Genomic DNA, 26,219 nt, shown 5'->3' on the forward strand with positions numbered 1-26,219 from the left:
TGGGGGGAGGGAGGGGGCGAGGCGGTGGTATTTTTAGGCTCGGCTCTCTGCATAGAGGCAGCCCTGCCACGCAAGCAGGGCACGGCACGGCCGCCAAGGCCATGTCAAGTAAATGACGGTTTTTTGTTTTGTTGTCCATCTTCCATAACTGCCTACCTGAATAACCCAGACTGTGACTGGGATCTGGGGTCGGGCGCAAGTGGGTCATCACGTTGACCACTGAGGTGTTGATTTGGCCCCTCAAATCGCCCTTCTTTCCCCCCAGTGTCTTTAAATCGATACCTTTTCCCACACAACTACACCAACAGCATCAATTTGAGTCGAGCAAAGGCCGAGGCGCAAGCCAGAGTACGATGGCAATTGGTGGGGAGCGGCAGAGCGCGAGCGACAGAGCAGAGAGATCAACTCTCTCCCATAGGGCCAAAAGAACAACTCAAAACATACCACATGTGATCATACAGCAAACATAAGCATATGTATATCAAGCGTCATAATTTCAGAGTTTTGTGGTTTTCGTGGTCAGTCCGACATTTTGATGCGCCAATCTGTGTGAAAACGAACGACATGCTACTCAGTCTGTGTCTCTCTCTGCCTCTGTCTGTCACTCCTCTCTGACTCTCTTTATCTGGTTGTAATCTCTGTGTTTTTGGTCTCATCAACAGTGTCTGTCTCTGGATTTTCAAGTCAATCCGACTCCATCTCTGGCTCTGTTGTCTTGCTGCTTGTGGTTTGTTTTCTCTCTCACACATGTTCGCAGTCAAAACAAATTTTTTCTTTTTTTTATGAGCGAACGCAACAGCGGGAGGAAGTCGGTGTTGGAGCTGGAGCTGATGGTGCTGGGCAGATTCCGGGCTTTGTGGATTCCGGGGTGTTGGAGAGGGTGGGTTTCAGGGGGATAGAGGAGGAGTGTTTGGAGATCGAATTGCGAGGGGCCATGGAGCGCCGTAATAGTGCGCACTTGTTGGCGGCGCGGTTTGAGGATGCAAAGCCCATCGAGTCCGCTGGGTTGGGGGATGGGACAGAATCGCTTGCCCCCCTCGCAAACCTCGTGGTCGGAAAGCTGCCAGCCGATCTGCGCCGGCTTAAGAAACAAGTGGCACAGAAGCGCGAGCTGCGTGTCTACCTCAGCTATGCCGGGCCCGCAGCCACCACTGCCCTGCGCTCGCTTCGCGAGCAGCACGGCGCCTCGCTGACTGCCCGAGCCCATGCGCGGGGGATCACCTTGCTTTTCGAAGATCTGATGGCGTTGGATGCCAGCGCTGCTGCCGGATCTGATACCATGACCTGGGAGCTGCGCTGCCGCCTCAGCCAGCAAAGCCATGTTCTTTTGACAGTCTACCCCGAGCCCGCTGAACTGGGCCCCATCCTGCCCGACCAGGATCCCATCTCGCTCGGTCTCACCAGCGCGCTAGCCGAAGCTGTTGCAGCCACCTGTGGGGGCCAATCTGCCTTGGTGGTCGATGGTCAGGCTTTTGGCCATGGCGTGGTCCGTGCGGGCACCAAGCTGCACCTGCGTTATGCCGCCCCCGCCCCCGCCGCCCTTTTGGAAGACATTGACAACCTGAGCGCCGTCCCCTGCTGTGCGACCACCATCCCGCGCCCAGCCGAGCCCACCGCTCTCGTGGCCGCGCTGCACAAGGGCCTTGAACAGATGCTGGACGAGCTTTTGCCTCCCACCTTTGATAAAATCAGCATCAATTCGGCTCCATCACGCCTGCATCGGACAAGCCTGTTCGATCGCCACTTTGTCACCGGCTCTCAGTTTAACGAAAATCTCTCCGCAGCCCTGACCGCAGAAAGACCTTTGGTCGTTGTCACCGGTCCGCGTGCCATGGGCAAGAGCTCTGCTTTAGCCAACTGGGCTACTCAGGTATTATCCTCCCGTCGCTCGGCCCTATCAGCACTCATGGTCACTGCGCCCCGAAGACTCATCACACGTCATCATACCTCGTGGCCTATTTGTTTGATGGGCGGGCCAGGTCACAGCCAAGGCCGAATCGAGTACGCGTGTACTCTGGCATAGTTTTGGAACTACACCAGGCAATAATCGTCTCGATATTGCCTTCCAACAGCTCATGCTACAGCTGGCCCCGGCGTCGGCCAACGTTCCCGGCCTCCCTAACGCAAGTCAAGCCCTGCAAGTGTTGATCCGGTCCCTCGACCTCTATGCCCAAGGCCCGGGCAGTGAACAGTCCATTGCCATCGTCCTCGACAACCTTGATCAGGTATCTGTACAACACGAACCGCTCAAACCCTCACGATGAATAGAGCTCTATACGTTTACTTTGAAACCTTATGTTTACAGTTGGGGAAAAAAAAAAAAAAAAGGCAAAGAACGCACGCGCGGGCTGGCCGTCTCACCTCCTTGGATGGACTTGCGCTTGCTAGGCGGCTGAATCTGGTCCAGAGGATTGGCTGCTTGATTTGCCGGTCTCACTTTTGAATTGGCTGCCTACGACTTTGCCCAGCAACGTGACCTTTATTGTATCCTGTGCCACCGATTCCCCCGTGCACCTGGCCGCCATCCAACGCCCACACGCGGTAGTTCTTGAATGCTCAACCCTTGATCCGCGTATGCTCGAGGCCTTTGCCCAGGCTGTCAGCAAAAATGCTAGCGAAGTCCATGCCGAATGGACTCAAAGTATTGTCAGTCCTGCAACCGTGGTTCATACGCTGGCCTCTGAGAACCGCCAAGTACCCGAAACCATTGTGGGACGCCTCACTCTGAATACCGCTTGGTCTTGCCTATCGCAGTTGGAAAAGCTTGCAGACCCGACCCATATCGGCATGCTGGCCGTTGCAGCCCAAATGACCATGGCACCCGCATTGCTGTGGCGAGCCGAGGTAAGTCAATGTCGGCCAAATCTGGCTCAAATATTGGTTTCTAGCTCTGCCCGCAACACTCATTAGCCATCACTCTGACCCTGCCGCCTTGAACATTTTTGGTGCGTCTGATCAGGCACTGACTGAACACCTTCCTGCTTGTACGAATCTTGGCGAGAGCTATGCTTTGGCACTGGCCTTGGCCGATGGGTTTTGGAAGGTCAGTGGCCATGCCGCAAGACGCTTGGCTGACCTCAACTCTGCGGTTGTTCATCATGGTTGTACCTGCACATCCATGGCCACTCCCGGCTTTAGACAAGAACCACATCAAGCGTTCCTCCTTTGGCTCACGTGCTGGTAGCCATCGACCAAGCCAACGCGGGTCTGGGTGATGATGAACTCATGCAATTGTTGCAATCGGACGGCGTAGCGGTAAGCTCTTGCAAGTGGCTGACATGTTCACCACAACCGTCGGCAACAGCGGCTAACCCCTTTTGCTGATGTCGACGTCAATCACCATCAGGCCGAAGCTGAATCCATTCTTCGTCTGGCCCTCCACCCTTTGACGCAGCGCATCTGCGGCCGCTACATGCTCGCCCGTCGCGAGTTGCGCGTGGTTAGAATAATTTGTTGCCTCGGCCCTGGGCATATCACCATGTGTTTGTTGGCCACTAGCCTGTGAAGCTCATCATAACTTCCGTACGCGTCTTCTCTTCTTTGACACTCTGCCACCTGTCAACAGCTTCTGAACTTGCTCGTGTCCTCGGAGATTCGCTCGCAATATGCTCAAAGACTGGCAGCTCTCTGGATCAAGACTTGGCAAGAAGCCGACGATGCCTCGCGTGACGCCGCCACCACACGGTACATGACACGGCCAAAACCATCTCTGCGTGCTGTACAGCCACCTCACTGCAAAACACAATGCAAACGTTTGCATGGCCACCCTCCTCATGTTTTCGGATGCACTGCTGTTGCAGGCTACAAGAAGAACAACCATTGGAGACGTTGCTGGAGCTAGGGAATTGGACCGCTGCACAGAATCTTCTCAAGAACAAGCAATATGTTGAGGGGGTTCTTCCGGGCCAAGAACTGAGGTAGGGACCTCCTGGCTAGGCTGTCTACGGTCACTGCCTACGAATCGTGTCGCTTGCAAACCTAAAGCTTCTTTTTGAATGCAGCCTAGAACACCTCCGCCTGACAGAGGAGAGCTATGAGGAGGTGGCCTCACTTCTTCGAGTTGCAAATCTTGTCTGGAGTCTCAAGTTGGTGTCAGCCTGCATTTCATGGCCTGGCCGTTAACAAGTATGCTTCTTCTAAGCTTTTGGAAACTCACCTCCAACCTGCTGGCCATTTGTCCGTCTTGTTAGTCTGGGTGATAACACGCTGAATGCTGCCGCCGTGGCCGGAATGCTGGCCGAGCTGCCGCCGCAGATTCGCATCTTAGGGTTTGTATCATGCTCGGTGTTTTCGATGCTCGGATACCAGTCGCCTCGTGCTCTTTGGCGTGCCTTCACCTGAAAGGAGTTATCTGTCTTGTCATAGCTTGAGCAACTGTGGGCTTGGGGACGAGGGATTAGAGACTTTGTGTGCCACGCTGAAGGGCCGTACCACCAAACTCACCGAGCTAAAGTGAGCTCGCTCTTAGCCAATGGCGTTGTGGTTGGTCTTGAAACTCGGTCCTGCCCGTACTCATTTTCTTTATCCCTCGGTGCAGCCTGCGGTCCAATGAGTTGACGGAGGCAGGAGCCCATCACCTTGCCGAGTTGCTGGCCACCCAGCCTCAGCTGGAGACTCTCAAGTATGTTTGTTGTCATTTGTACCATGGACGTTTGGCCTTGGCCCATTTGCTCATGTGTGCGCTCGGTCTCACCTCTGACACGATGCGCCAATGTTTTGGACTGATTTCATTTTCTAGCCTGGACAACAACGACTTGGGTTCCGATGGGGCGCAAATTCTGGCTAAAGCACTCGCAGACCACGCCAACATGCGCGTGCTGAACCTCATGTACAATGGTATCGGAGATTCGGGAGCCCAGAGCTTTGCTGAGCTCAACAAGTCCAACAATGGACTCAAGATTCTGTACGTGTGTGGCATGTGTCAAACAGAGGGTTGAACGATCTTTGTGCATGAGGGAACGTGTAGATTTTTGTCTTTGCCTCGCACAGGACAAGGCAAGTGGTTAAGAAAGGGGAGGGGGGGGGGGGCTGAAAAACAAATAGACGCTTTGCAGTCTCTCAGCAAAGAACACGGAAATAGGCACGGGTGCCAAACATGTACAAAAGTGGGATTGCTTCCATTTGAGAAGCCTCTAACATGTCCTTGCGTCTTGATGTGCTTTTCATGGTATTGCTTCTTTGCGACTTTTTTTTTATTGCCTGTAGGCTCAAAGGGAATGATGATATTTCCGATGGCGTCTTGACGCTGTTTCAATCTTGAAGTGAATGAGCCTTACGATAACCTATTGAGCGAGCCAATCGAGTTTTGAATGAGGATGCTCATAAAAGTTTGCCAGCACCTCCTCGGGGAGACACGCGAGGCCTGTTTAATTGCGTCAGGGGAGCACCGAGAAGTGCTGGGTCTTGAACCAGACACCACGGCAATACGTACGCGGCCATAGTCTGACAGATTTGATCGACAAACTTTTCTGCCAGGCCTTCCTGTGCCTCCTATTCCAAACATTTGATGAAAGCATGGGCAAACCGCAGGCCAAAAAAAGGGGCGCGTGAATGTTTTAGTGGCGCTGGCATTGGCTGTGCATTGGACGGGAAGCGTTTACAAACCTCAGCCAACTTGAAAGCCTGCACCAGCTCGTTGAAACTGGCATCATGGAAGGGGGCATCACTGCTTTGGATGGTGGATTTGACATGATCCAGAGCTGGCATAATGACGCCCTCCAGTGGCGCTTTCTTCTCCTGGCCGCCGGCACCCTTTTTGAGTCCCGAGGACACGATGGGGCCCTTGACGGTATCAAAAGCCCAGCTGGGTGCCTCTGCCGCGGGCATGGGCCTAAGTAGACAAGGCGTCACATGCATAAGTTGGTTGGAGCCGGAGGCAAGAGTGCCAGGCCAGCATGCGAGGGGGCAAGCAGTGCTGGCACGTACGCTTCATCGTCACTTGAGTCATCGCTAGAATCATCATCGTTGCCAGCAGCCTTCTTTTCCCTCCACTTGCGATAGCGAGTGATCCAATCAACCAGGGCGCTGGTCTTTTTGGCTTTGGTAATAAACTTGTGCTTAAGGAGATCCGAAACGGTGGGGCGGTCTGCGGGTTCCTTTTGCAGGCAGCTGGCAATCATGTCCTTGAAAGGTTTGGTAAAGTTACCCTCCAAGGACGGAGGCGGGTTCTTGGGGATGAGGAAGAGCACGCGCATGGGGTGGAGCTCTGAGTTTGGCGGCTCGCCCTTGGCCAGCTCAATGGCGGTGATGCCAAAGGACCACACGTCCGCCTGCGCGAAAAAGGTGAGGGAGTGAGCAGAGGTGAGAGAAAAAGGGGGCGGGCCACACCCGGTTGGGCCTCCCAGCTGATGGGCGGCGTGCAAGGGAAACAGCCAAAGCCGGGGCGTCGCACCGAAATGCCGTAAGGGGTTTGCTTGATGACCTCGGGGGCCATCCAAAAGGGAGTGCCGACAAACGTGGAGCGCTTTGTCATGGTGTCCGAGATCTGGCCGGCGACACCAAAGTCAGCCAGCTTGACGTCACCGTTTTCTGCCAGGAGAACGTTGGCAGCCTTGATATCGCGATGAATCTTGCCCGACTCGTGCAGGTATTCAAGGCCCTTGAGCACTTCGCGAAGGATGATGGCAATGGCGTTTTCATCAAAAGGTCCAGGCTTCATGAGGTCCAAGGCAGAGCCGCCACCAAGGAACTCTTGAATGATCCAGAGTGTGGGGCCCTTGAGGTAGGACCCATAGTATCGCGTCACATAGGGGCTGTCACACTGCAAAGAGGGCACACGCACACACACACATATACACACGGGCATGATTTATATCGGTCAGAGAAGGTGGATTAAAACGAAATTGGGAAGCTTCGGCTAATGGGCAAGGCCAACGCCGACTATCGATGCCAAAGGGGGCCTGAGAAATGCGGCATACCGTAGCAAGGACGGTCATTTCCTGCTGGATATCTTCAATCTCATCCTCGGCATTCTCAAGATCGATGAGCTTGATGGCAACAACATCCTTGGTTCGGTTGTCAATGCTACCATGAAAATGTGGGACGGGATGGAACAGAATGCGCGGACCCAAAACATAAGAGTGACCCTGGGATGGAAAACGGAGGGGAAGCTGGCAACTGGCGGTGCATCAGCAGGATGCCGTGAAAAAGGCGTACCCCTTGAAGACCTCGCCGAAAGAACCTTTACCGACGCGCTCCAACTTTTGAAAGAGCTGCTCAGGGTCCGACACACCCGCCTGCAAGTTGCACAGCAGGCAGAAGACAAGCGTGAGGAAGCGGCGAAAAAAGAGGAAAGAGGAGCATGTCTCCAAATGCATGCGCCATGGAGTCAACAAGACGGAGCAGACAAGGCGCGGGACAACAGTCTTGATCCAAAGTGAAGATGATCATTGCCCAACAGCGACTGCACAGTGAAAGCACATTCCTCCCTTCCTTCAGGCCCGTGCATGGTCCCACTCCATTGTAGCCACAACATTAGCACTGCCAATGCTTTGGGCAGGGCCAACTCTGACAGAGTCAAACCAGAGAACCAAAGGCCAGCTCAACCGGGAGCGCCATGACGACCGGAAAGGTCAGCCCGCCCAAGCATCAAGTGCTCGCTCTGCCCCTGACCAGCAGAGCCCTGCCAACCTCTGGTATGCAGCCACACACACACACCAAAACCCACACACAAACGAAGAGAGAGACAAGACATTGTGCAGTCAGGACCATCATCCTGCTGGAGACATACCAGCGCCATGTTTGAAGGTTGAATCGACGTTGGGTCCGGTCCGGTCCGGTCCGGTCTGGATCTGGAGTCGGCGGAGACAGCGACACACACACAGAGCGCGCGCGAAAGAGAGAGAGAGAGAGAGAGAGAGAGAGAGAGAGAGAAGAGAGCGAGACCGTCAGAAGAGAGAAGAGAGAGAGAGAGAGTCAGGAATCAAAACAGTTGGTAAGAGGTGTGGTTGGATGTGGTGGTACTGGAAAGAGGTATGATCAGGCAAGGGAGCAATATAGAGGTTAGAAAGGTTGAAGGAGTTTTGATAACGGGCAAACAAAGGTACAAGAAGAGATGGAGCGGGAAATAAGAGATGTCCGGAGATTCGACTGGATGACCGGGCGGAGACAGAGACAGTACCCACCTAACGTCGCTTTAAAAGTGGGCGGAGGGCGCATTTTATTACCAACTGTCTGTCTGACAACTGACAAGACTCGTTGTTCACAATAGCAGTTGTACACCACTATACCCACTTCTGTGGCCCGCAAATTGCTAAAATAGCTATCGTTTTGGATATGAAAATACACTGTGACTCCATACAAGTATTTTGTGCGGGAAATTTTGATTTGACGTTTTCTGATTATTTACTTGCCGCACACACGCCCCACGCGCCCTCTGTGTCTGTTGGTCAGCCGCGACTGGCCAGCGCCGCTGATGCTTGGTGTCAGCGCAACGTAGCCCCCTCTCGTCGCCTGTCTACTCTGAAGTGAGCCTGTTTTTTCCTCTCTTTGAACAAGACGGAAAACGGCCCAACCCACGAAGCAGGATGGAGTCGCGCGCGGCGACCATGCGCGCCCTCCAGGCCACCATTGAGGCGACCCTGGAGTCGTTCGAGGTACGATATTCTGCCAAAAACGATCAGGCTGCCATTCCCAACCTGGTGTGTATCTCATGCACAATCCTGCCCTTGCGCACCCACAGCAAGACACCCCTGCACCCTCCGCCGAGGCGTCCCAACCCGAGCTCCCTCGACCAGCCTGCACACCTGCCACAGCGACTGTAAGCAATGCGCCCCACCCCACCCCCTGCTTGGCGAGGCACTTGGTCTCTGATGATGGTCCCCCAAAGCCTCTCAGCGAGCGAGGTACAAGATGGGAGCCGTTTGCGGTCACGCTTCTGATGCTTTGGCTCATGACACGTTGGTTGATTTGGTAGCGCCCGGCGCGACCTCGCGCAGGTCTAGGCAGTGCACTTCGAATCAAGTCGGCGTCTCAGCGCATGACAGAACTGCAAACGGACGGCAATCCCCTTGAGGGCTGGTGGTCTTTCTTGAACCTTCAGCTCGACAGTCTCAAGGGCCCCTGCCAACATCTTCTGCGTTTCTACAAGACAGGAATTGAACGCATCGATCAAGAGCGCTACCGCGACCAAGAACTCTACGTTCAACTCTGGCTCGAATATGCGCGCCTGGCCATGGCCTGCGGTGACGCTGAAGAGGCTGGCTTCACTTTCCAGCAAATGCAGCAAGATAGCATTGGTCGTGGCTTCCGGCATTTTCACACCATTTGGGCAGAATTTGAAGAAAGCCAAGGTTTGTGTGCCAAATTCCGCCCTACCCCACCCCCGTGCGCCTTGCCCCCTGAACGCGCGCCATTTGATAAACTCGTGCTGTGCTTTCCGTATCAACGCCGTATGACAGGCCATACGGGCCGGTCGCTCGAAATTCTGCGCAAGGGGCGCACCGCTCGAAAACCCTCCAGCGAAATTGTGGCCCGCGAATCCCGATTCAAATGCTTGCTGGAGACCCCAACCTCCTGCATTCGTTGCGGAGGGCGCTCCAAACGCTACAACAACGACCAATCCACCGGTGAGGACCCACAACTGCTTGACTTTGTCACCTCCCCAGTTTGAGATCAGAGCGAGCCAGCATCTGACCTTGTAGCGCTTTCTCATGGGGTTCCCTGCTGCACCGCAGACCCCACACCCATGAAGCGGCCCGCCCCTACCCGGCAAGCCACTCGCCGCCAAGCAGCCAGCCGTGCTGCTGCATTTGGTGCGTTTGTGACAGTTGCCCGTTTCGACTCCCGCGACTCTGCAGTTGGGACGTCATCCTTACTCACGTGGCCGTATTCTGCATCTGCCTTGCACTCCTGTATTATCACACGTAGGTCCACCCCAGCGGGTCCCGCTCAGCACCTCCATTGTGGAGGAGGAAGACGACGACGAGGATAAAGCCAACGCCAAAGAACAAGCTCGCCCACACAACCACAGTCGCAGCTCGAAAGAAAGCGAAGCCCTTATGAACGATGACCTGGGACTACCCAGCGTGGATCCCGTGAAAGCGCGACTGGCTCAGGCCTTGAGCGCCAACACCTCGGCGGCAAACCTGTCCAGCGACAGCAATCTACCTCACCTCACCACCTCAAGTCTCGGTAGCAATGGCAGTCGCCTCAGCATCTCGTCCGTAGGCAGTGCTGATGACGCCACCAACAATGGTTCTGGTAGTGACAACAGCTTTTCTGACATCCAGCCCGGTCGGCATGCGCGGGACCCAGAACGTCGCACCGGAGCCAATCGCCCCTCGGGCTTGCAACACTGCGATGCCCCCGTGGACAGGCCACACTCTTCCCCACGGGCCCCGCTGGAAGCACCCATGCCCGCGCCGGCACCTCACAGCGCTGCTGCCGGCGCGCCCAAACGTCAGCATGCTACGCTGACGGTTCGACCCGATGTTGACGAAGACCCACTCCCACCACCGCTACCCATGGCATCCACTTCCAAACAAGCCACCGCTGTTTCAAGCCCGGGGAAGGGGCAGGCGCACGGGCCCACAACCGCTGCCCCTGGACCAACGGGTGACACAGTCAAGTTCTCGCTCAAGTCGCGAGTTCATGAGGTGCAAGCTCGCGATGAACTGCCCATCGCCACCCCCATGGGCGTGCCACGGCCCAAGTCTCGCCACCAAACCGCGCTTCCTGCCCCATCCACTGTTGAAGCCGCCCCGCCCGTGGCGCGTCGCATGGCCTCTGCCGCCGCCACGCCCTCAGCGGCGCCCGCGTCCATGCGTCATCAACCCGTCTCCGATGAGTTTGTGCGCAACATGGAAACCGTATCGGTGGCTCAGCGCCCATACATTAAGTTGGAGCAACTTGGTAAAGGTGGCTCCTCGCGCGTCTATCGCGTACTCGATGCTGAGCACGCCATGCTGGCGCTCAAGGAGGTCGATTTGCGCGACGTGGACGCGGCCACCGTGGCCAGCTTCAAGAATGAGATTCACTTGCTCGAGCGACTGCAGGGTGAGCCCAACATTATCTGCCTCGTCGATTGGGAGCACGACGAGGTGGCCAAGGTGCTGCGCATCGTGATGGAGTGTGGAGACGTTGACCTCGCGAGGATGCTGCAGACGCAACGCGCTGCACGGGCCTCGAGCCGTGGCGCAGAGTTGCCCGTGATCGACGAAAATCACATTCGCCTGTATTTTCAACAAATGCTCGAGGCCGTGGGGGCTGTGCACAGGCAACAGATTGTGCATAGCGATCTTAAGCCGGCCAACTTCCTCTGCGTCAAAGGCGCACTCAAGCTGATTGACTTTGGTATTGCCACAGGCATTCAGGAGGACCATACCAGCGTGATGCGTGATGCGCAGATTGGCACGGTCAACTACATGTCCCCCGAGGCCATTGCTGGGACCATGGGCGATGGCGCTTGTCTCAAGGTTGGTCCAGCCAGCGACGTCTGGTCCCTCGGGTGCATTCTTTACCTGATGGTCTATGGCAAGACGCCGTTTCAGCACATGCCAGTGCTGCAAAAGCTGCAGCGCATTCCCGACGCCAAGCACGCGATTGAGTTTGAGCCCCTGGCCAACCGAGACCTCTTGGCCGCGCTGCAAGCCTGTTTACAGCGCAACCCTAAGAAGCGACCAACGATCGAACAATTGCTGGCCCATCCGTTTTTGCATCCTGGCACCGCCGCTGGACCGGCGCTGCAAACGCCGCGCCGTGATAGGAGCCACAGCCGTCTGGGTGGGGCCGTGCCCTACGCGGAGTTGGACGGTGAATCCACAGCCACCGTGACCCAAGCGCAACTCATGCAGCTCCTCAGCCAGGTGCGCCAGCTGGACGTGCAATGTTCCCCTGGGCGCTTGTCGCGTCGTATTTTCCGCCAGCTCCAGCAAGGCGTCACGATGGAGTCACTCAATGTGGCAGCAACCCCGGCACGGCCGCGAGCTGGACCGACAGGAGCCGCACCCCTGCGCACCCCGTTGGGCAAGCTCGATGGAAACAGCATGCGACCCAACACGGGCATGAAGCGTGGCAAGGTCAAGCTTCAGACCGCCTCGCCCCTCGTTCTCGGTGCCATGCCGGCCTTTTAGGTGCCTACACTACCACCCTGGGACAGTCGGGGCTGCGAGAGCAGACCAAAACACGACCCATAGAGAAAGATTACGCCTTGTGCTTGCATCTTGAGCCAACTAATCGATTCACGTACCGCTACCCAAACTGTGTACCAACACCACGACACAGCGACCCAACTGCAGCAATGACCCCACGATCCTCGTGTGCTCCACCGTTCCCCATCCCACCTTCTCTTCTTCTCGCGCCCTCGCTCTCTCGACTTTACACACCCTGGCTCTCGCTCTCTACCTCTCTCGCTCTCTCTCTCTCTCTCTAAACAACAACAACAAAAATAACGAAAACACCATCATGCACACAACTCTATATTAACCTGCAAAAAGGTCTACCATCGACCAAGTTTATTTATTATTAAATTTGATTCTAATCTTCATAAAGTCCGATAACTCCAACATCAACTGATCGTCAACAAAAACATGTGTTTTGATTCGCGGTTAAGAATTCTTCAAATGAGCGTTTATGTACCTATTCAAGAAGATATCGTCGATCTGAATACATTAACTGTGTTAGTTAATGCAGCAAGTAAATGAGTTTGTGATGCTTTTCCAATGTCATTTGCACAAGGGCCAAATTGTTTTTGATTGGATCCATTGACGATATGGCAGCCACTGGCAGAGTGCGGATCGGTGCCTGGGCTGTTGCCCTGGCCCTCCTGGCGATTTCTCATGCAGTGCAGGCGACCACATACAACTACGATGTCGTCGTCTACGAAAGTACTCCAGGCGGTATCATGGCCGCGGTGGCTGGTGCGTTCCGCGCCGCACTCTGGCAGCGATCGGAGCTGGAACAGCAGGATCGCCTGCAGGCTCACCCAACGCTCACGTTGCGCTTCACCCTGATCTCTCATCCTGCATGGCTTTCTTTTCATGCGTGTGCGCCTCGATAGCGGGCCGGCGCAACATGACGGTGGCTGTGGTGGCCGCCTGGCCCTTTATCGGTGGAATGTGTGCGGGCGGTCTCGGCAAGACGGACACCGGTACGATGGACCGACCGCGATGCGACGCTTCACCGGTTTCCCGTGACCCTTGAACGTTGTGCTCATTGTCAACACCCTGCCTTGATCACTGGAATCTTGCAATGGTGCAGGCAACACCGATGTTATCGGCGGTTATGCACACGAGTTTTTCGCCCGCAACGGCAAGGTCTACGGCGAGGGTGGGCCCGAGTACACCCTGGAGCCTCACGTGGCCCGTGACATCTTCATGGAGATGATGCAAGAGGCCAACGTGGACTTGTTCCGCAACCAGACCGTGCGTTGACCGTTCCCCACGGTTTGCGGCATCCCTGTTTGTTTTGTTTTTATTTATTTTTTTCCTTTGTATGATGCCTTTGTGTTTCTCAGAAGTGTGATCCCATCTCTGTGCGGTTAGGTGGACACGGCTGAGACGGATGGCACCAAGATCACGTCCTTCACCACCTTGATGGGCGACACTTTCAACGCCAAGGTCTTTGTCGACGCTAGCTATGAAGGCGATCTGCTCGCCCGTGCCGGTGCCTCCTACTTTGTCGGCCGCGTGAGTTGAACTGTCGCCGGACAGCGCCAGGACCGGCGTCGTCCTCAGCCAAATTTGACGCGCTTGCTTGAAACATTCCAATTTGAGGTCGCGTCTTGCCTTGCCTCATCGCTGGGCTTGTGTGCCACGCACTGTGCGCAGGAAGGCCGTGCTCGTTACAACGAATCATTGGGTGGTAATTATCCCTTTGATGCCAATCACGAATTTGAGGTACAAGCCACCCACCTTGTCGATCTGCGCGCCTGTGTTGGATCGTTGAGGAGAGCAAAAGTGGCCCACTCCACTGACGGTTCCACATTCGCCAATTGCAAACCAGACGCGCGTGGATCCTTACGACGAGAACGGCAATCTTATCGCTTGGGTGTCCACCGATGGGCCCGGTACGATCATATCCCAGGCCGTGCTTGTGCCACTGCGCTCCAGTGTGCTCCAGTGAAGCATGTGCTGCCCGTGAAGTGGTCCTTCAGATGATCTCATTTTTTGTGTGCTCCTTGATGACTGGATTCTAGGCATCCCCTACGCTGAGGACAAGCATGTTCAGTCCTACAACTTCCGCCTTTGCGTGACCAAGAACACGAGCAACCTTGTTCCCTTTACCGAACCGGAGGGCTATGACCCAAAGACCTGGGAACTGGCACGCCGGTCAGTACTACTGCTGTCATTCCTTTTTCATTTCTTGCCCTCGCGTTGTTCGTCTTGATCAACCCTGCTCGCCTCATGCCTTGGGCCCATGTTGGCATGTGGGGAAAATCTCAGTTTTTACAATGGGTCGAAGCCATCGATTCCCAGCTGCAATACTGGCAAGGTTAGGTGGCGCCCCAAACCACGCACTGGCACGCCCCTGACCTTTGCCCATTTTGTTGCGTACTCTGTGGACGCTTCTGTTCACGGACCTTGATGCATTTTGGCGTGGTGCAATTTCACAGGTGCCCAACGACAAGTATGACATGAATGTAAGTAGAGGCACATTGCAAGATCCACTTGTGGCCTCATCGGTACCGCCGAACATATTCATCGTCTGACTTTACTTTTTGCACGCTTCTCCGACGCCAGAACTGTGGACCGGTGTCCACCGACTTGATTGGTGGCGCCGACGAGTACCCCGAGGCAAACTACAGCACACGGTTCGTAAAGACAATGGGGTGGTTTCTGCGCTTGATCCAAGGGTTTACCATACTGACTTTGTTCTATCTCAACCGGGGCTTTTGAAATCTACCTGGGCGCCATAGTATGCAAATCTGGAAAAGGCACAAGGACTACATGCAAGGGCTCTTCTGGTTCCTTTCCACGGATGAGAGCCTGCCAGAAGATTCACGCAAAGCCATGCAACAGTGGGGCTACTGCAAGGATGAGTTTGTGGAAACGGGCCACTGGCCCTGGCAGCTATATGTGCGCGAGGCGCGTCGCCTCATTGGCGACGAGGTCTTCACCCAAAACACAGTCATGGACAATACGGGCAGTGGCCTTGGCAGCCTCTCTATCGGCATGGGCAGCTGTCAGTACCATGATTGTTGATGTACTCGCTTGCTTGCTCTGTCTCGTACGTCCCCACCCCGCGTGCTGCGCATTCTCTTATTCGTTGATGCTGTTCTCACACCTTATTCCACAGACAACTTTGATACACATAACGCCGTCCGGTACGATCACGGCACCAAACTGGCTTTCACGGCCAGAAATTGGGACAGGTACCTCACCCGTGTGTTGTGTGCGAGTAGCTACGTTTGTGACGACCCGGCTGTCTGCACCAAGTTTCAGATCCCTTACGTGTTCAACGAAGGCGACGTGGAAACTCACCCTGGTTCGACTTTTGCTTGTGCCCGCCGCAAAAGCTTCTCCTTTCAATGTTTGCTGTTCGTGCGCTCACAAAACCTTGGTGACCTTCGGTTGTAGGGCATGAGTACCAGATCCCGGTCTCAGTGATCTTGCCAAAGAAAGCCGAGCTGACCAATCTTCTTGTCCCCGTTTGCGTTTCAGCATCACACGTTGTCAGTTTGGCGTGCTCTGACGTGGTCTCAAGGCCATGCTCTCGCATACTGTGGCCCCCATGCTCATGTGCTCGGATCCGTGTAGGGCTATGCTACGCTTCGCCTGGAGCCGCAGTACATGATCATGGGACATGCTGCTGGTGTCATTGCCACGCACGCTGTGCAAGCCGGTGTGGCGGTTCATGATGTTAACATGACGAACGTGGCAGCGGAGCTGGACCGGGATGGTGCCATCCGCTCCAATCTTCCGCCCACGCCCACGCCCACACCCGCCAAGTAAGGCCTGCCCGGGCTTAAACTTCAAGCTAATCGCGCAGCGGCATGTTTCCGCAGCCCGTGCATGCTCACGTGTTCCTTGTGCGGCAACCCTGAACAGCTGTACCTATGTGGAAGGCTATGACTACGACCATAAACCGTATTCCTACCCAGCCAGCTCCCAGCAGGAGTGCTGTGACATCTGCGCCGGCTTTGATGTAAGTGAAGAACCTGTGTTTTATCATCAAGACGTCAGACGTGCTTGCGAGAGCACTGGCAGGCCAACGCCATGTTGACATCTTTGTTTTTTTTTGGCCGATACTCTACCCGCACCCGCAGGACTGTGCTTTTGCCATCTGGCGCCATAGTGGCTCTCCCGCCAATACATGCTGGCCGGGCACTAGCTATGACAACAAGGTGGCCACCGACGGTGTGTCCGTATGTCAAATCTCAAAGTAGACGCAACGCTCTTGGGACTGTAGCATGTGCGAGTGACTTTAGTCCACGCACCAACTGCCTCTTGTGGCACCAGAATGCTTTTTGTTTTGTTTCCTTGCAGGCTACTAGAGCCTTTGAATCGACGCTAAAACCAACTCGATCACGCTGTGACTTGGCAATGAATTTGTCAAAATATACACACGGATGCAAGTACACACACACACACACACACACACACAGACCATTGCTGCGATGCTGTTGGTACAAGGATGCTTTGCATGTTCAAGGGGGTGCATCGAGCTTCAGGTGTGCGTCAATGACGAGTTGTCATGTGGGTCTGGAAGCTCCCTGCGTGATTGTCTGCTCTGGTTGGGTTCAACCCAACAGGCGATTTAGAACAGCAGCCAGGCGAACGCCACCCTGCGCAATTCGGAGGTCTACAACTGGTGCCGTGGCATTGTAGTAGTCAGTGCCCAGGTCTGGGTTGACTAACACCCCTGCGCGGCGCGGGAACGCACACACACACAACGCCAAAATGATGAGTTGGATCTGTTCAAGTCCTGCAACTTCCAGCCATGCAGAAAAGGGCAGCGGCAGCAGGCGTACGTTCAGTGGCACAGGCCGACTGTGGGCCCGGGGTACACTCATATGCGACTGCACAGGCGTAAGCTATGCCTTCCTTGGCAAAAGCTGAAGTACAGTCGGTGCTTGTGCCATCGTTGCACTGTATCGAGAGGCCAACATTGAGGCCGAGGGGTGAGCACGTGAGTGCGCTGCCATAGATGGAGAACGAGGTTGTGCTGCACTGCATCTTGAACATACCGATCCCCAGATCTGCGCATCTTGTGCCCATTGACCATCTTGGTGCACGCGCGCCTGTGATTTTTTTTGGTTTTTTGTTGATGAGAAAGCGTCGGGATGAGCTTGCAGACAAAAGCACCATTGAGCTTTAGCAGGCTTGATTCACGCACCGCAAGATCTTTGGCCCACAGACCCGAGTCGTTGTGGTAGCGCTCGAGCAGCATGTCACGGATAATAAAAAAATCCCAGACCGCCTGACAACCGCGGGTGCGGATGATGAGCGTGATGCCCAGTGAATTTTCGGTGACAAGAGCGAGGAGGAATAGTGATGGTGTCACAGTGCAAGGTTAACGAACATGTAGATTCTCAGGTTCTCCGAAAAAGGTCACATTGACCAAATTGCCGCCCTGATAGAGGGCCGGCCATGGCATGATGGGGCAAGCGTCAGTGGAACGCGAGGGTTCGGGAGGGACGCGAAGATGCAGGAAAGGGCCTACCTCGTCGCTGGTAAAGCTGACGTGCAAAGGCTGATGGATATCTCCAAGAAAGTGAATGACAAACTTGAGGGCCTCTTGAGTGGTCTCGTCCTGCAGGCGACCTTGGGCCACGGCTGTGAATCGGTAAACAAGCCGCAGCTGAAGTGAGCGGAGGAGGGCGGCAATGGCATCAAAGAGACGGGATGAAGACCCACCCAGCTCAAGTTGACGGGTGTAGTTGACAATGGCACCGGCAACGCAAAAGTCAGGGCGTCCATCGTTTTGGCAATCTCGCGAGTAGTCAAAGCTGCACACTCGATCTGGGGTGTCAATGAAGTGCTGGGCCAGGAACCGAAAGGCGCGTTGAGAAACGTGAGTGAGGGACCGGGATGACGGTGCCCTTGAGGGAAGGAGGAAGCTGGAGGATCATGTGTCGAGATGCTGGCTCACCAAGGGTGCAGACCAGGCCCAGGCTGAGGTGCTGCGCACATCGTCGGCCCAAGTCGAGACGCTGACCATGGAGGCGTTGTCGAGAATCTGGGCTACCTGGCTCAGCGCACATCAAGGACACGTACACGGTTCACCGGAGAGGGAGGAAGGAGTAAGACGGGCGTGAAGGCAAGCATGAACGGGCGGTTCTGCTGGCAGAGATGATTGGATATACCGTCGTTGCAGCCTTTTCCGTCAGCAAGGTTTCAGCGATAGCGGCCGTGGTTTGATGGCCAATGGGTCCCCAGGCTTGAGCTCCGCCTAGCCCAAGGGAAGAAGGCATCAGTAGGTGCATGCCATGATCAAGGGACAGCAGCCGGTGCGAGCAGCAACCGCGTGGCCTTTCTGATCGTACCGGCCGTGAAGAGCAGAAGCCAGACCCATGTCGGAGCCATCGTTGCGCGCCAAGCCAACATGGCAGTGGGGCCTGTCCGCAAACTGGCAGTTGTTGTAGCCGATGACACCACAATCAGACCCCGCACCCTTTAGCACCCGACCACACACACACACACACACACACACACACACACACACACACACACACACTGCCCCAAGCCCCGTGCTTGACTGCCCTCCCCCAGCTGCCATACAAGGACACTCACACACACACACTGAAACGGTGTGCGTCGATGTCGTAATACTAGAAAACCAACTAAAACTGCCTGGTGGATGCTTAACCAAACGAACCTTAAGGCATAAACCACAACGTAATTGTACGGAAAGCTACCACAAGCTGCATGGGCTGTTGGGGCAGAAGTGGTGGTCGTGCTTGATGCTTGAGCTGGGGAAAAAGGGTTAGGGTGACTGGTCACGGTGCCACTCGTGCCGGTGGGGCCACTCGGTCGTGCCATCATTGTGTTTTGATGGAGCGGTGTGATTGATGAGGGGGTCAGGGAGATGGTGATGGCATGTCGGGTTGGTTGAGACCCTCCCATGCATCTGAAGAGAAGAAGATTGAGGTTTGCAATAGCAATTGAAGCAGGGCAGGCATTCACTCGGAACCAGACTCAAACTCGCACACAGAATCTACCAAAGGCTTTCACCTGGTTTATTTATCTAGGCTTTTTTTTTCTTTTCTTTTCTTTTGGGGGGGTCAGTCCCCAGCAAGTAGAGCTAGACAGCATCAGCAAAAAGTGGCGAGCAGTGATGAACGAACAAAGACGTGCCCGAGTCATCCTGATCACTCCGACTCAAAGGCATGGGCACGTTGGCAGGCAGGGCGGGCTGAACAACGCGCCACATAGTCGGTCAGAACAGTGGAAGGCTCCTTGAGAACGCCAAATTGGATCATAAAGGAGATGCCCGTGCCGACCAGGACATCGGCAGATGTGAACTGCTCACCCAAGAGCCAAGGACCCTGCTGCAAAGCCTGCTCAAGGGTGGTGATCATTTGATCAAAGCTGCCGTGACCGTGGCTCGAAGGGTGTGGCTCCATGCCCGCGATCCGCTCCGTCATGGCGGGCTCGAGCACGGAATTGGTGAACAAGGTCCACTGCAAATACTGGCCACGGCGCGGATCGGAGGGAGCCACGGCCAAGCCGGCCTCGGGAAAGGCGTCTGCCAGATACAAGCACATGGCACCCGAGTCCCACAGCTTGATGGGACCGTGCCGCAGCGCCGGCACCTTGCCCATGGGTGAGGCCTCCCGAAAGGCTCGGTCGTTGCGGCTCTGACTGGTCTCGTCGCGGATGTCAATCTTAATGCGCTCATACGGCTGGCCCAGCTCCTCCAGCATCCAGGCCATGCGCACGGCGCGCGTCTTTGGGCACCAGTACAGCTTGATGCCATCTGATTGGCCACTGGAGGCAGTCTCGACCTCGACCGTCTTTTCCATTTTTTCCGGTTTGTATGGATCTAATTGACAAAGAATCAGGCAGGCAGCGACTTCAACCAGACGGCAAGGCAGCCTGTGCTTGGATGACCTCGAGACCAAGAAGAGAAAAATGCCAGAAATACACACACACACACACACACACACACACACACACACACACACACACACACAAAGGCGATGGACGGTTTCAAACCGTTGTGATTCGGAGGTGGTCTGCCAAACAGCTCTATTGTTGTTACTCTCTACTCTCTCTCGGTGGGTTGGTTGTTGTTTTTCAGTGTTGTCGTTGGTTGTTGTTTTTCAGTGGTGTTTGTTCCTTTTGTTCCTTTTGTTTCCTGTTGTTACATGTGGTAGTTGTGCTTTTCCTTTGTGTCTTTGCTCTTTATTTCTCTCTTTCTCTCGACTCGCTCTATCCTACTCTCCAATTCATCTCTCTCTCTACTCTCTCTACTCTCTCTACTCTCTCTACTCTCTCTACTCTCTCTACTCTCTCTACTCTCTCTACTCTCTCTACTCTCTCTTACTCTCTCTACTCTCTCTACTCTCTCTTACTCTTGCCATTTTCGAGGGAGAGGCTGGGTTCGGAAAAGGGATTGCCTCGGCTCAAAGACCAAATTCCAAACTAAATGCAAGCATGCCCCGCTCAAGTTCGATCCGGTCCGCGTCCAAGGATGATCAAGGCACCCCAGATGCGACGTTATCCGATGTGCCAGTTCCATGAAAGCTCTGCCAAAATGAGAGTGAGGCACTGTAATCACAGCACTTCTTCAAGTTGTTGTTGTTTTGTTAATGTTCTCAACGATAATAGTTGAAGCACCTTTCTGTGTTAATGTTGTTAAAGCATTTGTAGAGGTAGATAAAGTTGTTGCACTTGATGCTGGTCTAGTGTAATGTTTTAGTTACGCATACGTACCTACTTTATGTTGCACTTGGCTTAGTAATTGCTGCTGCTGATTCGCGTAACTGTTGTTCACAACGCTTTTCTGATCGTCTGACTGTGTGTGTAAGTAACGGCATCCGGGGTCAGTGAGCCAGTGAGTCAGTGGGTCAGTGACTGAGAGGGCGTCGGTGACCTGGTCCTCGACTGGGGGCAACGTCCCCTGCTTGAACGTCTTTCGCCCCGTGCCGCCGTTGTGATGGGGTGCTCGTGCATTTTGATCGTACTCCATTGGTGGAGCGCTTTGTTGTTGTGTTGACTTGTTGTGTCGTGCTGCCGTGTCCCCCTCGCCTCGCCTGCCTGTGAACATGAGCCAGCGCCGAACGGGCTCACCTTTGCTTGCTCTCTTTCTGCCGCATGTGCAGCGCAGAGAATATATCGCACCGCTGCCATGGATGTCAATGTGGATCAAAGTCTCGGTACGAGTCTTCTGCTTCTGCCTAAACCCCGTGATACTGCAAGCCTCACCTCCGCCCCCCTCTTGGCTTTTGCACCCAAACCTCAAGATGCGCTGGCCAAGAGCATGAAAAAAGCCCCGGCAGCGACGAAAGCCAACAAGGGCAAGGGCAAGGGCAAGGCCGCTGCTACGACCCCGCGCGGCCAGCAACGCAAGCAACAACAAAAGGTGCTGATGATGTACCGGCTACCCCATGATGGCCGCTCGCGCCGTTACACTCGACCATTCCGGTGCATCTCAACTCCGCCATCCCTGTACAGGGGGCCAAGGCAGCGGAGAGCGCTACTGCCAAGCGCAAGGCCGCCACCAAGGACCAACAGCAAGCCTCACGCAAGAACCAACGCCAAGCCGCCGCCAACGCCAAGCGCGGACTCCCGGTCAGTTGGTTGACACGGTCAACGATGCCAGTGCCGAGATGCATTTGGGCCTTCTTTGCCCCTGCACCCGATGAGACCCTCAACGTTTTGTTTCTTTCCCGTCCTTTTTGCTTCGTTGTGCCTTACCCGCGTTCCTGCCTTCCCCCTTTTCTCCTCCCAGGCGGCGACCCCATCACAGGCCGGCGGACAAAAGAAAGCCAAGAAGGGGGGCAACAAGCCCGTGAAAGCACAACAGTCTCAGCAACAGCAAAAGCAGAAGCAGGGCAAGGGCATCAAGGGTAAGACCGTGGTTGCCACCAACGGGCCCAAGACCAAGAAGCTCAAAGTCAGCATCAAGAACGATGCCGCCAAAAAGGCGCGGGCCAAACAACCCGCCATCAAGAGCAACCCCAACAAGGTCAAGCAGATGGTGAGTGTCCCAGCGGTTTGCTTGTGCCCAATGTTTGTCTTGATTGCGTTTTTCTCCTACTTTCTCTTTCTTTGCTTCTTTTTTTCCTTGCTGCAGAGCTGCACCTGCTCTTCTACGCCCCTTCATTCTGATACACTTTGTGTTGCCGTTGTGCGATTTGGCTCTCAATAGAAGCGCTCCGTAGAGCGCATCGTCCAGGCCGGAGGCCGCATGCCCGCCGTGGCCGTAAGTTTTTGCTGTTGTTGAAAAGCAAGGACAAAAGTAGCCAGGAGGTCTGGGAGGGTTCAACTGTCTTAATCAAACCGGTTTCGATTTGACTCGCGTCAATACCCCGCCTAGCCCCCTGTCTGACCTTGCTTTCACTTGCGCTTTCATCTGCCATAGACCAAGCAAACGATGCACCAACGCTTTGCTCGCATCGTATGTCAAACGTGCCACCTTTGCATCGTTTTGCGGGCCTGCCTTCTCGCCGAGCATCACTTCCTGCGCTGTGTCCTGTTGCGTGCCCTTATGATCTCTTAGGTGACAGCCAAGTAAAAGCATGTGCGAGACAAGCTTTTTTTCTATTTCCAAGGTGCCCCTCGCAGGTGTCCCGGTTGGTATTGTGGTGTTGAGTAACATCAAGGGTGACTTCCGCCTGGAGGCGCTTTGCCATCAAGTCCAAGCTTGAACCATATGCAATTGTTCAAGGTGAAGCGCCGTGACCCTGCCCGCTGTGGTGGCTCTCACTCCAAACGCCCCACGACCAATAAAAGCGAGATTGCTAGGCTGATTTTTGGTTACTTTCAATTCTTGAAGGCGTGCATGGAGACTCGGGTATATTCAACAATTGATTTTGTGCCGTCAAACATCAAAATCGGGGCCTGCGATATCTCAAGCCAGCGGCCATGTGATGCCGCCTACTATACCACACTCGGCGACGAGGGAACCCCATCGAGTCAGGCCCGGTATGATCGCATTTGCACAGCGGGAGAAAGCCTTGGGATGCCTTTCCAAGAAGAATGCGCAGGGGCCGGGTGGCCTCGGGTGGCCGCACCAAAGGAGCAATCAATCTGCCCAGGCGATCCAACTTCCTTGCGAGAGTGTGCTTGTCTGCATGCGCGTGCAAAGGCAAAAAGGAAAGATGCAAAGTCTTGTCTGTCCGAGACGTGTGTCCGAGTTTAGATGGAAACATGAAGCAAAAAGTAATAAAGGCCACCCAGAAGAAGGGCAATGACACACACGAGGAGGAAGAGCTGGTTCAGGTTGACAATGTGATGCTTCCAGGGAAACTTTTCGGGAAAGCGGAGCAACATGCCGTCGCCTTCCTTGGTGAAGAGTTGACCGTTGGAATCAAAGAGAAGGATGCGCGGTGGCGCAAAAGCATAAAAGTTGCGCGAGATGGCCAAGGGAATGGAGGGGTTGTAGGGAACGCGGGGGCAAGGGTAAATCTTGACGTGCTCGTTGTAGTCGTCGAGCGTCTCGTCGCCAGAGACAAAGATGAGCTCAAAGCGGGCATTCTGGCTCTTCAGAAGGTTGTAGTGCTCGATGATTTTGTCCCGAATCTCAAGGCTTCGCATGTCAGTCCACCCCATCCACAGAATGCCGACGACCTCGTTGGTGTCGAAAATGGTCTGGACATCCAGGCGCTGGTTGTTGGCGTCATAAACACCATCAAAGAAAATGGTTTGCTCTAGGCGCTCCACCTGATTTTCAGGTGCGCCGCGTGCTTTTGCCATGCTGTGGGTGCTGCGATGTGACGCACGCACGGCGTAACGCGGATCTCAGCGGGTGGAAAAAGTCGAAAGTGGTCCAGGACACAAAACCTACGATGTGCAACAAAGACGCAGCCAGCAGCCCTGCCTGTGAGACCCTGTTACAGTCCATACTCCAGCACAAAAAGAAAAAAAAGGGGACCAAACGCAAAAGGACCTTGCGGCCCGTTCGGCGCTCAAGTCCCCACGTGTCTCCCGCCCCTCGCTAGTCGTACCACAGATCTCTCACTTACCCCACATGCGCGACCAACTAAAATATAACCCCACCCCAACTGCACGGCCCCCAGTGTACCCAAGATCACCGTATGGGCGAACCGACAGGTGGCCAAATGAACCAGTGGACAGGTGTCGCTTGGGACCTGCTCACTCGGTCCCTCGGTCAGCCGATTCGGTCCAACGCGACGCACCCTCCGCCTCTCTCTCTCTCTCTCTCTCAAATCTCTCTCTCTCTCTCAAATCTCTCTCTTTAAAGAAAAGTATTTTACATTTCTGTTACAAAATTTCCAAGAGAGGTTTTTGAATTTTTGAGAGAGAGAGAGTGCGTGTGTGTGTGTGTGTGTGTGTGTGTGTGTGTGTGTGTGTGTGTGTGTGTGTGTGTGTGTGTGTGTGTGTGTGTGTGTGTGTGTGTGTGGAGCGGGAAATGGCAGCGAGAAGCAGTGTGGTGAAGGGGGAGGGGGGGAGGGGGGGGTTATGGGGTGGTGAAGAATATGGCATATGGCAGGGGATTCAGCATTGAAGGCGTCGGAGGAGAGAGGGAAAAGCTGGCGAGGGTAGTCTCGGAGACCGTGCCGCAGCTCATGCGATATGCTGGTGCTTATATGGCAGGTGAGATCGGCAGGCAAGAGCAGCTTCATGGCGACCATGGCGGATGAAGCCGACGAGGTCGCTCGGCTGCAGGCATACGCCAAGCGAATTGAGGAGCTCGAAGCGGAAGTGCGACTCATTGTCCAGGAGAACGACGAGCTGCTGAATGAGAACGAGGAGCAGGTGTGTGTCAGCTACCTGCATCGTGCCAAGACAACAGCTGGCCCTGATTTCTATGCGTGCAACGGGTGTTGCCCATTCCTGGCCTTTTAGACGGCCAGCAATCAGGAATTGCAGCGCGATTGTTCCGAGCTCGAACGTCAGCTTGAGTCTGCCAATCATGAGCGGGATCGTCTTGACGACGCCGTAGGTGCTCGCACTTGGCCCCAATCCCGTGCTCGCCCCTGGCATCCCCCTGACCCAGAGGAACATTGCCGTGCTCGGTAGCTGGCTCGGGCACAAAACGACGTGGCAGCGCTCCAACGGTAGATCTCGACCATCTTTCGATGTCTGCTTTGCATCAACAGTCGATCCCTCCGCTGCGTCTGACATGCGGTCGTGTGCAGGGAAGTGCGCGAGTTGCGAAGCAAGGTTCAAATTACCGATCGCGGCCAGGTGGATGCCCATGAGTTGGAGCACCTCCGCAGTGAGAACAGCCGATTGCAGCGCCAGCTCCTCGAGCTCCGTGCCCAGCGCGAGGCTGTACGTGTTCGCCCGTGCTCCAGCCAGGCATGCATTGCGCCTGATTATGGTCACTGTTGGCTCATGGTCACCTGTACATGCTGCGGCCCCTTGGCATTATAGAGCGCGAGCGTCGGTCGCAACACCAGCACACAGGTACTCGCAGTGGTGTCTGCGTCACGTTGGTTGCACTTGCTGACCTGCACCGTTTGTATAGGATGATCCTGTTTTGCACCGCACCACGGCACAATATGAGCGCATCCTAGCCGACCTCAATCGCCAGCATGAGGTACGAGCGACGCCGCCAGCTTGCATCCTGGGTGAACTCGAACCGCTGGCGTCTTGCGTTCTCATCGCTACCCTCGCGTGGGTCTGGCCCGTGCGTAGGAGGAAGTGGAGGTGGTTCATCGTGAACTGGCGCGGGAGCGCCAGAAAATGGCACGCCAGCACGAGCAGCTGGAAGCCGCCAACTCGGGTGTCAGCGAAGCCAAGGCCCTCCTCCAAGACCTGCGGCGACGCTTGGATGTGGCTTCGCGTGCCAAGCGCGATCTCGAGAGTCGCAACATGACATTGGAAGAACAGCTCGATGAGGCTCGCGCGCAGAATCAGGCCTACAGTGCTCATCTCAAACAAGTCCTCGAGGTGTGTCCATGTTTGTGAACTTGGTACCGGTGCCCTGCTGCCCCCGCTTGTGTGACTTGTGTCTGATTTGTGGACTCACCGCGTTCCTTTGCGAGAAGGTGGCTGACAAGCGGCAGCAACAACTCTTGGATCTTGGTCGCGTCGCCGAGCAAAGCCGCCGACAACGCAACGAAGCTCTGCAAGAGGCTAGCCGTCGGGACGAGGAACTTCAAATCCTCGCCGAGCAAATGCGGCGCCAGCAAGCCGATGTATGAC

At 55.1% G+C, this 26,219-nt stretch overlaps 9 protein-coding genes across 9 annotated transcripts; 5 read left to right on the forward strand and 4 right to left on the reverse strand.

Moving 5' to 3' along the window:
• Window positions 1-934: 934 nt before the first annotated feature.
• Window positions 935-4,937, forward strand: MONBRDRAFT_25471 (uncharacterized protein; the record flags this gene model as incomplete). The annotated part of the gene is made up of 12 exons (XM_001745760.1): window positions 935-1,870; window positions 1,980-2,225; window positions 2,389-2,844; window positions 2,960-3,043; window positions 3,139-3,255; window positions 3,305-3,439; window positions 3,566-3,684; window positions 3,801-3,917; window positions 4,191-4,268; window positions 4,366-4,452; window positions 4,538-4,621; window positions 4,739-4,937. 12 exons carry the CDS (start codon window positions 935-937, stop codon window positions 4,935-4,937), a joined length of 2,658 nt encoding a protein of 885 aa, XP_001745812.1.
• A 553-nt stretch (window positions 4,938-5,490) lies between these two features.
• MONBRDRAFT_37090 (uncharacterized protein) lies at window positions 5,491-7,829 on the reverse strand (the record flags this gene model as incomplete). The annotated part of the gene is made up of 6 exons (XM_001745899.1): window positions 7,730-7,829; window positions 7,156-7,235; window positions 6,918-7,023; window positions 6,392-6,760; window positions 5,926-6,269; window positions 5,491-5,830 (listed from the first exon to the last, which is right to left on the reverse strand). Exons 1-6 carry the CDS (start codon window positions 7,736-7,738, stop codon window positions 5,491-5,493), a joined length of 1,248 nt encoding a protein of 415 aa, XP_001745951.1. The 5' UTR covers window positions 7,739-7,829.
• A 696-nt stretch (window positions 7,830-8,525) lies between these two features.
• MONBRDRAFT_25473 (uncharacterized protein) lies at window positions 8,526-12,423 on the forward strand (the record flags this gene model as incomplete). The annotated part of the gene is made up of 7 exons (XM_001745761.1): window positions 8,526-8,639; window positions 8,915-9,290; window positions 9,399-9,566; window positions 9,675-9,752; window positions 9,868-12,051; window positions 12,072-12,202; window positions 12,223-12,423. The coding sequence occupies 7 exons, from the start codon at window positions 8,526-8,528 to the stop codon at window positions 12,421-12,423; spliced, it is 3,252 nt and encodes a 1,083-aa protein (XP_001745813.1).
• Window positions 12,424-12,709: 286 nt separating this feature from the next.
• On the forward strand, window positions 12,710-16,324 carry MONBRDRAFT_25474 (uncharacterized protein; the record flags this gene model as incomplete). Its single annotated transcript, XM_001745762.1, has 16 exons — window positions 12,710-12,857; window positions 12,998-13,087; window positions 13,198-13,361; window positions 13,482-13,625; window positions 13,767-13,835; window positions 13,942-14,005; window positions 14,135-14,267; window positions 14,382-14,430; window positions 14,552-14,578; window positions 14,679-14,749; window positions 14,855-15,120; window positions 15,235-15,423; window positions 15,516-15,610; window positions 15,696-15,886; window positions 15,987-16,083; window positions 16,205-16,324. The coding sequence occupies 16 exons, from the start codon at window positions 12,710-12,712 to the stop codon at window positions 16,322-16,324; spliced, it is 1,917 nt and encodes a 638-aa protein (XP_001745814.1).
• A 1,127-nt stretch (window positions 16,325-17,451) lies between these two features.
• Window positions 17,452-18,704, reverse strand: MONBRDRAFT_32441 (uncharacterized protein; the record flags this gene model as incomplete). Its single annotated transcript, XM_001745900.1, has 6 exons — window positions 18,425-18,704; window positions 18,245-18,330; window positions 18,031-18,126; window positions 17,796-17,919; window positions 17,602-17,714; window positions 17,452-17,511 (listed from the first exon to the last, which is right to left on the reverse strand). Exons 1-6 carry the CDS (start codon window positions 18,483-18,485, stop codon window positions 17,452-17,454), a joined length of 540 nt encoding a protein of 179 aa, XP_001745952.1. The 5' UTR covers window positions 18,486-18,704.
• Window positions 18,705-19,059: 355 nt separating this feature from the next.
• On the reverse strand, window positions 19,060-21,150 carry MONBRDRAFT_32442 (uncharacterized protein; the record flags this gene model as incomplete). Its single annotated transcript, XM_001745901.1, has 4 exons — window positions 19,060-19,923; window positions 20,456-20,505; window positions 20,721-20,785; window positions 20,821-21,150. The coding sequence occupies 4 exons, from the start codon at window positions 21,148-21,150 to the stop codon at window positions 19,250-19,252; spliced, it is 1,119 nt and encodes a 372-aa protein (XP_001745953.1). The 3' UTR covers window positions 19,060-19,249.
• Window positions 21,151-21,205: 55 nt separating this feature from the next.
• On the forward strand, window positions 21,206-22,901 carry MONBRDRAFT_32443 (uncharacterized protein). The gene is made up of 7 exons (XM_001745763.1): window positions 21,206-21,259; window positions 21,347-21,465; window positions 21,558-21,674; window positions 21,835-22,083; window positions 22,255-22,308; window positions 22,468-22,503; window positions 22,613-22,901. Exons 1-7 carry the CDS (start codon window positions 21,232-21,234, stop codon window positions 22,751-22,753), a joined length of 744 nt encoding a protein of 247 aa, XP_001745815.1. The 5' UTR covers window positions 21,206-21,231; the 3' UTR covers window positions 22,754-22,901.
• On the reverse strand, window positions 22,902-24,293 carry MONBRDRAFT_37093 (uncharacterized protein). The gene is made up of 2 exons (XM_001745902.1): window positions 24,071-24,293; window positions 22,902-23,888 (listed from the first exon to the last, which is right to left on the reverse strand). The coding sequence occupies exon 2, from the start codon at window positions 23,799-23,801 to the stop codon at window positions 23,244-23,246; it is 558 nt and encodes a 185-aa protein (XP_001745954.1). The 5' UTR covers window positions 23,802-23,888; window positions 24,071-24,293; the 3' UTR covers window positions 22,902-23,243.
• A 405-nt stretch (window positions 24,294-24,698) lies between these two features.
• MONBRDRAFT_8266 (uncharacterized protein) lies at window positions 24,699-26,218 on the forward strand (the record flags this gene model as incomplete). The annotated part of the gene is made up of 4 exons (XM_001745764.1): window positions 24,699-24,824; window positions 25,540-25,611; window positions 25,710-25,964; window positions 26,060-26,218. 4 exons carry the CDS (start codon window positions 24,699-24,701, stop codon window positions 26,216-26,218), a joined length of 612 nt encoding a protein of 203 aa, XP_001745816.1.
• Between the last annotated feature and the right edge of the window lies 1 nt (window position 26,219).

The sequence above is a fragment of the Monosiga brevicollis genome, genomic scaffold, assembly GCF_000002865.3.
Source record: "Monosiga brevicollis MX1 MONBRscaffold_10 genomic scaffold, whole genome shotgun sequence".
Classification (NCBI taxonomy): Eukaryota; class Choanoflagellata; order Craspedida; family Salpingoecidae; genus Monosiga; species Monosiga brevicollis.

What these genes read in the sequence shown, in the direction of transcription:
- MONBRDRAFT_32443 (XM_001745763.1), top strand. Translation starts at nt 21,232, where the DNA reads ATGGATGTCAATGTGGATCAAAGTCTCG. An exon ending in CCAACAAGGTCAAGCAGATG is followed by an intron (nt 22,084 to 22,254) that starts GTGAGTGTCCCA and finishes GGCTCTCAATAG; the next exon opens with AAGCGCTCCGTAGAGCGCAT. An exon ending in GCCGCATGCCCGCCGTGGCC is followed by an intron (nt 22,309 to 22,467) that starts GTAAGTTTTTGC and finishes CATCTGCCATAG; the next exon opens with ACCAAGCAAACGATGCACCA.
- MONBRDRAFT_37093 (XM_001745902.1), bottom strand. Translation starts at nt 23,801, where the DNA reads ATGGCAAAAGCACGCGGCGCACCTGAAAATCAGGTGGAGCGCCTAGAG.